The sequence below is a fragment of the Penicillium digitatum genome, chromosome 4 (genome assembly GCF_016767815.1).
Source record: "Penicillium digitatum chromosome 4, complete sequence".
Lineage (NCBI taxonomy): Eukaryota > Fungi > Ascomycota > Eurotiomycetes > Eurotiales > Aspergillaceae > Penicillium > Penicillium digitatum.
This window is the reverse complement of record NC_089387.1, coordinates 3,314,503-3,323,566: the sequence shown is the minus strand read 5'-3', so window position 1 is coordinate 3,323,566 and position 9,064 is coordinate 3,314,503. Positions and strand designations below refer to the sequence as shown.

At 48.8% G+C, this 9,064-nt stretch overlaps 3 protein-coding genes across 3 annotated transcripts; all 3 read right to left on the bottom strand.

The window, feature by feature from the left end:
* Pdw03_1126 (Glucose/ribitol dehydrogenase) lies at positions 1-798 on the bottom strand (the record flags this gene model as incomplete). The annotated part of the gene is made up of 1 exon (XM_014679369.1): positions 1-798. One exon carries the CDS (start codon positions 796-798, stop codon positions 1-3), a length of 798 nt encoding a protein of 265 aa, XP_014534855.1.
* Positions 799-1,100: 302 nt separating this feature from the next.
* Positions 1,101-2,254, bottom strand: Pdw03_1125 (Putative cyclase; the record flags this gene model as incomplete). Its single annotated transcript, XM_014679368.2, has 4 exons — positions 1,101-1,148; positions 1,208-1,722; positions 1,781-1,858; positions 1,918-2,254. The coding sequence occupies 4 exons, from the start codon at positions 2,252-2,254 to the stop codon at positions 1,101-1,103; spliced, it is 978 nt and encodes a 325-aa protein (XP_014534854.2).
* Positions 2,255-4,765: 2,511 nt separating this feature from the next.
* Pdw03_1124 (Exo-beta-1,3-glucanase, putative) lies at positions 4,766-7,525 on the bottom strand (the record flags this gene model as incomplete). The annotated part of the gene is made up of 6 exons (XM_014679367.2): positions 4,766-5,147; positions 5,207-5,299; positions 5,353-6,538; positions 6,589-7,047; positions 7,100-7,393; positions 7,486-7,525. 6 exons carry the CDS (start codon positions 7,523-7,525, stop codon positions 4,766-4,768), a joined length of 2,454 nt encoding a protein of 817 aa, XP_014534853.2.
* Positions 7,526-9,064: the final 1,539 nt, after the last annotated feature.

The following is a 9,064-nucleotide window of genomic DNA, read 5'->3' as shown; positions in this document are numbered from 1 at the left end:
TTACCGGCAGATGTAACCTCCGTCAATCCGCAGATCCGCACCAGTAGTGTAAGTACTAGCATCACTAGCAAAGTACACGTATGCCGCCTTCAACTCCTTAGGATCACTTTGACGACCCATGGGAATCAACTTGTTCCAGCCATCTTGAATATCCGCAGGCACAAAGTCTCCCAGCCCCGTGTTAACGTATCCAGGCGAGATACTGTTGACACGAGCAAAGTCCCTCCACTCATTCGCCAGCGAGCGAGCCATGTGAATGCAACCAGCCTTCGCAACATTGTACGAAGTCTGTTCCTGAGGGTAATTGACGATGTGTCCCGACATCGAAGCAGTAATCACAAAGCTTCCCTTGCCGTGTTCCTTGAAATGGGGGCCAACAGCCTTGGCGCAGTAGAAGACGGAGTTGAGATCCGCCTGGATGATGTTCTCCCAGTCTTCAACTGAGCCATCAAGCACACCAGCGTCGGCGGTGCGACCTGCGTTCGCGATGAATGAGTCGATCTTGCCGAAGTCGGCGATCACGTTTGCGACCAGCTCTTGGACTTCGTTCCATTTAGACGTGTCGCATTTGTAGGCCTTGGCTTTGACGCCGTACTCCTCCTCTAGGGCCTTAGCGTTGGCTTCGGCTCCCTCGCCTCGCGATAAGTATGTGATTGCGATGTTGCCGCCCATTTCGGCACAGCCACGGGCTGCTTCGTAGCCGATTCCTCGGGAGCCGGATGCACCGGTGATAACGACGACCTTGCCTTTGAGGCTGAAGAGGTCCTTGAGGGAGCTAGCCTTGGGAATTTCGATCATGGTGGGCGAGGAAGGGGAGAGATGTGTCTTGCAAATGGGTATAGAAGAAAAAGTTCAAGGATTGTTGGTTTGGATGATTGAGGAGATGTAGAAGGTACTATTTATACCTTTGTATCATTTACCGGATGCTCGGATCCAACTTCCCACTGCGTGCAACTTAAGTTTCAATCTCCCTTGAGATGTTGTCCTTCTCCACTCGGCGGGACATTCGGCGGAAGATTCCCGCCAGCATTTGTGTGGGGACTTTGGAGGGGATCTCTCAAATCATAGTTGATTTCAGTACGGAGTATTCAAAAACAAAATCAAAAAATCGCAAATGCATTGGGTGGGCTAGCAACACCACCAATGACCTAGACCGACTCTAAATTAGCACAACCCCCAACACGGCCAATCCTCAAGAGACACCTACCTTCAAAGGCATACTGGACAAGAAAAAGCTATACCGTCCACTAGCCTTGCAATGCTCCGATAACTTCTCCAAATCAAACATCTCCCCGATAGGTGTTCCCCAACCCGCTAGCACCCACTCATGTAAATTGAAATTCGGATCCGCATGAGCACCCCTGATAGGCGCACGCTCAAAGCTCGGTGCGTCGCCAGCAACAGCAGAGAACTGATGCTCCCATAACCATCGCACCATACCCTCCGTTGCTTCGATGCCGCTAAAATCAGGCGCTGATCGGAGTGCCAGGTCCTTTCGCTGTTGGTTGTCCAGCTGGTTGTATGCGGCCGTGAAGCCGCTGCGGATGAATAGTATGTCACCCTTTTGGAAATTGAGGTGGTGATCTTTGACTACTCGTTTCAGGTTTTCGAGAGTGATAGCCTCGGATTTGAGGGCGGAGATGGAGATTGAGTTTGTGGTGGCCCATTCTGCGTAGTCGAGGAGGACACCGCGACCTGTTATTCCACCCTGTTCACATATGGCTAGACGAAAGTTGTTGGTTAGTGCGGCGTTAGTCGTGTAGATTGTAAACTCTCATACAGTGAAGTCCAATGATATCCGAGCTCTCTATCTCTTCTGTAGTATGTCCGTTATAGAACTGTCGGGACTTTTGATTTGCTAGCACCCAGTCAGCAAAAGTCCGATGAACACAATCGATCGACGCTCAATTCACATACCATAATGTCTTAATCCATCCCATTGAGTGGACCCCTGGCTATTGAATGTCAGGATGTCATCATAAATACAATTCGGATTCCGAAGAACAAGCTCCTGCTTAAATGGATGGCGATTGAAGCTGGGATGCGAAGGCATGCTCAACGGCCAGTCAAGCGAGATCCGTACACCAGTTTGGATTTCCTTTGCGGCTTGAACCACCCGCTCAGGAGTGAGCAGGTTCAATGTCCCAAGTTGGTCTTCTGTTCCAAATCGACCCCAGGCATTTCCTCGTGGGCCTGTTGGGTCTAGTGGGAGAGAGTCGAATGGGATTACCGTATCACTGCTTGCTTTGGACATTTTAATTGAGTTGAAAAGTAAGATGAGGCTTGGGGAGTTGAGGACTTTTTCTCCCGAATATCCGATGAGCCCCCATATCCCCGGATTCTCCACGCGGATATGAATCCGAGCGGCAATACAATTTCCCGTTTGGCATTTTTAAGGCTTTCCTTCGATTCACACATTTTGTGTTCAAATTTTTGAAAGAGAATCCATCATGAGGACTTGTAGGGTGAGAATCTTTTTAGAAAACCAATGCAAATGCCAGTTCTTATGATGCTTCTGGTGATCTGAAAGGCTCTGGAGTGGGTAGAGTCAAATTGTTTCATCGGATAATGCATAGTTCTGTCTCGCTACCCATCTCAACGGGCTCTGGTCCCAAATCTTATTTCCTCATTTCCTATCCGTCCCAAGGGAAACTTGAGCCGGCCGATGCAAATCAGGGCTAAGATCACCATTTGAAGATCGATGGGCCCGTCTATTCGGAGTGAATGGCAGCGTCTGAGTTGCGCCTTCTAAAGCCTGCTCCCCAGCGAATTTAGGAGGGCTTGACGGCAAATCATCCGCAACAGACGATGGAGCAGATGGGGTTGACGGCAGCCTGACATTAGCCTGGGCCGTAGAGTCGGTTACGCAATCCAATCCGGGAAAAAGACAGTCGCATGATCAATAGTTAAGAAAAAAAGAGGCCATTACTATCGAAAGCACCCGGGCACGTGATAATACCAAGGCAGGGGCTGATGGAAGCGCATATTGGAGGGCAATGTTCACACGAGTCACCAAAGTACTCGAGTAAAAGGTCTCCGGCATTCTTTCATTGTATATGACACGAGCGAGGTCGGGTAACCAGGCCTTCCATCGAGGTGTGAGCACTGAGTCTAGAGAGGTGCGCACGTCAGGTATTAAAGAGATTTTGGCTGAGCTGAATTCATGCCAGCTTTCAATTTGATCAAGCTCTTCGTATCATCGGCTAAGCGAAGCGGGCCGCGCTGCGTCCGCAAGCGTGTGCCGTAGCGCGTCAGCGTCAGCTCCGTGCCACGGCTCTAGGAAATCGTCAAGTCTCAAAGCCAGATAGGTCTTCTGGCCGAGATTAGCGGGTATAGATGAATAGCAGAGCGCCAATATATTAATCCGGGTGAGGAGGTGTGTAGGTATCTGAGATTCTAAACCCTTGATAGTAAGTTCCGAGGTGAAGAACGATACAAGGTGGAAGATGAGGGTGATTTGGACTGCGAGAAATTCGTGCTGTAAAGTGAGTTGGCGTATTTTATCGCACTTCAAGGTTGCCCACTCATTTGATAGCCTAATATTTTTGTGAAATCACCTGCTACGCTCGCTGATCCTGCTTAGCTCTTCAATTAAATACCCTGAGATTTATCGGCTTAAAGGGCAACCTGAAGCGCCTGGTCAAATATACGGCATTTAGCCAACACAGTATGTTGTAGGCAATATTGGAAGTCGTGGCAAAGCCTACATTTTACCTACAATTTTCCAAACCCAAACCCAAACGAATCTCCTTGGCTCACCACTATTCCTCATCAATCGGCGTATACTTCCTTGTTACGATTGCGATGCAGATGACACCCACAGTGGACTAGCCGCCAATTATGGCTGCACCACAACAAGTTCCCCGACGGCCAGAGTGAAGACGACTGGATCGTCCTCATGAGTCCACATCTTGGCATCCCCATCACGCGAGAAAACGGACGGCCCTCCAGACCTCTGCCGGCGGACGAACCGTCAAGAAATTAGCAAGTATCGGCTCAAAATATGAAAGGGGGATAGTTTGCGAGGTTAGTCACCCCCCAGCTCATCATGTCTCTCATCCATCCGAATTAATCACCTGGTCACTAGTTCCATCCCGATAGCTTGGCCGCGCTACGGCGTGAATACTCTGTCCTATCCATACTTTCTCAGATTCCCTCCCCAATCGGCCATCCTCGCATCATAAGCGCCGATTTCAAGTCAGGTGTCCTTGTGCTGGGCTCGCCAAAGGTCCACTGGACACCACTTTGGCGGCGTGTCAACGAGCCAGTCCTTGACCTTGATTCATTACTCCAGATGAAGCGCGAATTGCTCGACTATATCCGATTGCTGTACGGCAAAGGGGTGGAATATAAAGTCAAGCCGAGCAATCTGTTTCCTCTCAGGAAATCGGCTGGCGGCTGGTTGCTATATTTGGGTGGGTGGGTGGAAACGGGTTTCTGTTCGACACCGGGCCGATTTCAATCACCCGAGTGGAAGGCGCAAGAGAGAGAGCAGATGTTTACTGAACTCTCTGCTCGTGTGAATGAAAGGGAGAAAGCGAGATGCAATAGTGTAGTCAAGCACAACGACCAAGATTGAGGAAATTGTTTGAATGACTAATGAACTAATGAATTTAAAGATTTATATTCGAATCAAAATATCCTTAGCAAGATTACTTAGTTTAGTTCATGTAGATCTTGAATCTGAACCCCACATAGCGTCGATATATACACTGGATAATAGCTAGCACGCGCGACCCGCTCCTTCCATAAGAGCTATGAAAGTCTAGAAGGTGAAGTACGCAATAGTAGCAGCATAGGTAGCCAGATTGTCGCCAACCGTCGCCAACGCAGTACCATCCTTCACGATCATATAGCTTGTCCCAACAGTGTTTAGTCCATATACCACCAGTCCACTTGTACTGCCCTCAATGCTGAAGATCATACTTTGGCAATTCTCCGGAAGGGGGAACGTGGAGCAAGTGGTGCTGTAGTTGTTGAAGAAGCTGTATAGCCCAGCCCCGTAGATGTTCACATTCTTGGAATTCAGAATTCGAAGACCAAGAGCATCACAGTTTCCACCGAGACAGTTACTATAGTCGGGATCATGGAGATTGGAGTTGGTGGGGTATGGGCCGTTAGCTGCGTTGGGATTTGGCTGATAGTATCTGCGTGCAATTTGTGAGGATAGGAGATATGGGGACAGTATCATGTAAGGATCACTTACGGTGTTTCTGTCTGCATGAAACCCCCGACAATCGAACTTGCGCCTGAGAATTGATACTGGTACAGCGAGTGGTGTTCGGATCCCGTTCCATATCTTGCAGAAGGGTTAGGGAAGGGAGAGCATGGCAGGGATTATCCGCTACTTACAGCCAGACATTCTTTCCTTCCACCAAGAGACCACGACCGGTGTACACCGAGATCTGGGTATTTGTCGGGCTTTCGAGGTCATGATCGGCGGTCCAGAGCCAAACATTCTCCAAGTAGACACCGCTGGCAACTTTGGTGATGTGCATGGACATGTAAGCAGCCTGGCAGGCTGCAGAGACAGCCGCAGTCGTTGGGCACTGAGCAACCTGTTGGTTAGATCCTTGGAAGCCTCCGATACGAGTATGAACATCCCACATCCCAGAGCCTGATATAGCCGCCAAGTTCCATTCGATCAGTACAGCGCCCGGCGTAGAGCCCGAGGTGCTCACAATCATGTCAGACCATTCAACAGATCCAGATTCTCCAGATTTACCAATTTGAACCACCGGCACAGGATTTGTAATACTCGACCACACACTTCCAGCGGCCATGATGACAGAATACGCCTCACCGACAACTCGAGAGCCCGGTGGGACGTAAAGAGTGCTGGTGACTTTGTATGTTCCTTGATCGAAGAACACAATTTTACCCGCAGACGCAGCAGATGTCAATGCGGATTGAATGGTTGCGGTGTCGTCGGTTGAACCATCTCCCTTGGCGCCTGCACTTCTAATACTGACAAACGAAGCTACTGGAGATTGTTCATACTGAGGCTTGGACTTGGTAAAATACCTGTTCGACCCACCAGCAAGCAAAGCGCTCGGGCGTGTCGGCGGAGTGAAAGAGCCCTGGAAATTAGTCGGTCCATTTGGAGTATACTTGTGGCCTTGTCCCCAAGCACCAATGGTCGTGGAACCTGTCGAGCCAGCAAGGACAGTACCGCTGACGCCTTTGACTGCAACCGGGACATTTTTCAGAACTACGTTTTCCAGAATGAGGCTGCCAGTTGATAGCGTCGAGGTCTGCCAAGCGGTATCGACAAAGGTAGGGCAGTTTTGGATAGTGCTGTCAAGGATGTTGACCGAGCCAATGAGCTGGGCCCCGGCACCACCATTGCTGATCGAAATAGCGGTTGTGCAATCAGACAATGACAGACCTTGGTAAGTCCACCCCCAGTTCCAGATCTGAGAAATTGCGGTCACTGCGTTCGAAATGGCCAAGTTCCGCATTGTAAATTGCTGGTTGCCAATATTGGCACCATAGAGGCCACCAGTAATTACCACATCGGTCATCCAGCCACCAGAGCCTGATAATTTCATCAACAGATATTCCAAATTAACTCAAGTGCCAACATACCGTTCTCAATGAAGATACCCTGGTGTTGCGTTCCAGAAGCAGAACTCATCGTAATGACAACATTCTCGATGCTAGAAGCCTGGCCAGTCGGCCAGTGAATACCAGTCGCAGCAGTACCAGCAGGGATTGAAGTCAAGTCCAATTTCAAATTGCGAATTTGTCTGAAGAAAACATTCGTCGACGTCCAGCCCTGGTTTCCATCGTTCTGGTATTGGTCCCCGTCAATCATGCCGAGTCCCACAAACCCTGCGGTTGCCTTTATGACGGGCATTGCATTCGGGTTGCCAATCAACTGGGTGAAATAGTAATCAATAATCGACGTTGAAATTAGGTACGTCCCAGAGGGGAAGTAAACTATCGCGGGGGTTGTGGTGGAGGATTGTCGGCTTGCTGGGCCAAACCGACCACCGGCGCTGATGGCCGCATTGATCGCGGCTGTATCATCGGTCACACCATCACCTGTCATTGCATTAGCCCTGTTGAGTGGAGGAAGTCATCCTTAAATGGTCACCTTTAGCTCCGTAGTCCTTCACATTTCGAAAGACTTTATAGCCAGACGGGTTCGAGTTGAAGGCTGCGACTCCTTGATGAGCGATGTCTGCTAGCCAGTATCCTGTGTCTGCCGCTGCCACTGTTGTACCGGTGGATTCGGCAATCACGGCGGCCTTTGTTCCGAAGCTTACAGCAGCCGAGGCAACTTTTGTTGTAGCTGGACCGAAGGACGTATACTGGTCAAAGGGGAGCATGGCAGAACTGAGTATATCGTCCACAGTGGGGATCTCTAGTAGCTGTGCACTGGCACAAGCTAGCAAAGAAAGAAACTTGATCATAGGAGAGCAATACATCTTGATCTTGGATTACTGAGGCCAGTCAGCAAGATGTGTGCTTCCGACTCACTGACTAGAGGAGCAAGGGCAACGAGGGCCGGGGAAAGCATGGTTTATGTAAAGCCCTCTGGGCGTTTTTTTTAACAATAGGCTCGATGGGATAATTCAGGTATGCGCATAACAGAACTGGAATGGAGTCAAGAACCCTGTAACTGCAGCTGAAAGAAAAGCAAATTAAGGAATCCCCCCGAAATTCCGCTCGAAATTGGGGAATACATAGCGAGTAACTGCGGACCAGGATATATATTGGTGATTTCTTTCCTGGGGAAGTCCATTTACCACGCGATGTTCTCTGTCTCATGATATCAAGACGCCCAGGTGGACGTGAGAATGTGAACCAACGCTGATCTTTCCCCACAAGAGATGGAGTCTACCTGCATGTCAGCCAATAGCCAATCGACATCTAGCACACCACATCACGAAACATCAAGCTAATCTGCTAGCTCATCGTGGGTGCTTCCCGATAGGATTGGAATGTTACTAGTTGAAAATTCCATTGCCACTTTCAGAGTATGTGATATGTGACTTAAGTTGTAGGCGGAGTGTGTAACCGGTTGGGAGAAGAGCAGGTGGACCAATTTAGGGATCTATGCTGATAACCTTGAAATCCAAAGCGACCTTACTCTGATCAACTTAAATGAAAAGGTCAGCAGACAGACCTATTGGGAGACGGAACTGAAGACTCAGGTACTTCTATCGAGGTCACACTCACCTTGGTTTTGACTTGGACTTGGAAATGCTCAAGTGGCAGACTCAGACAGGCAGCACCCTGTTCATTGGCCTCTTATTCTCTAGTCGAATGTGCACATCTATCACGTAGTCACTTCATAAACTTCCCTTTCAAAAGGCTTGGTGGTTCGAAAATACTTGAGCCAACTAACTAACGTTGTTATGCGTGTAGTCTGACTCTGGTTCACACAACGTTATCCTTGATCTTTTTCTCAGGCTCCAGTGTGCCTTGTATTATTTGCTGAAGCGGATCTTTCTTCCGTTAATCAAGGTCGGCGACATCATGAAGTGAGCGGGGTTTTATTTGAGCACTGATAGATTGTCCTTCATTTTTGAATTCATTTGCTAGAAAATAACCGCATTGTCCTTTAAGAAAAAAAAAAGGGATTAAAATAAATTGCCATATCACATCCCCCTTTTGTCTGCTGCGGGTAAAACAACAGCTTGCAAAAGTCCTGAGCATAGACCTTGGATGCCAAGAATTATCACGTGATTACCTTTTTTTCCGCCTTGGATGCTTCCTCCAAAAAGAAAAAAAAAAAATAGTCGTGCCTCCCTTCATTGCGTCGTGGGATTCATCGAAATTCGAAGACAAACATTATCAGGGACAGTCATAAGTCCTCGATCTGTCTTCGATCTCACTTCTCCCAACTTGAAAGCCCCTTCGTTGTGCTGACAGCTTCCTGCGCGACGGATCGCGGACGTGTCACGGAACCGCGAGTACCACCGAACAACCACATCAAAGACGTTAGAGACAAATTGGGTTTTGCTCTCTCCACAATTAATAATCTTTAAGTGGAGGATAATCATCAAAGCTGTTGTTTTTCGAGTCGGCGCGGAATCAAAAAGAGCCTCGCCGC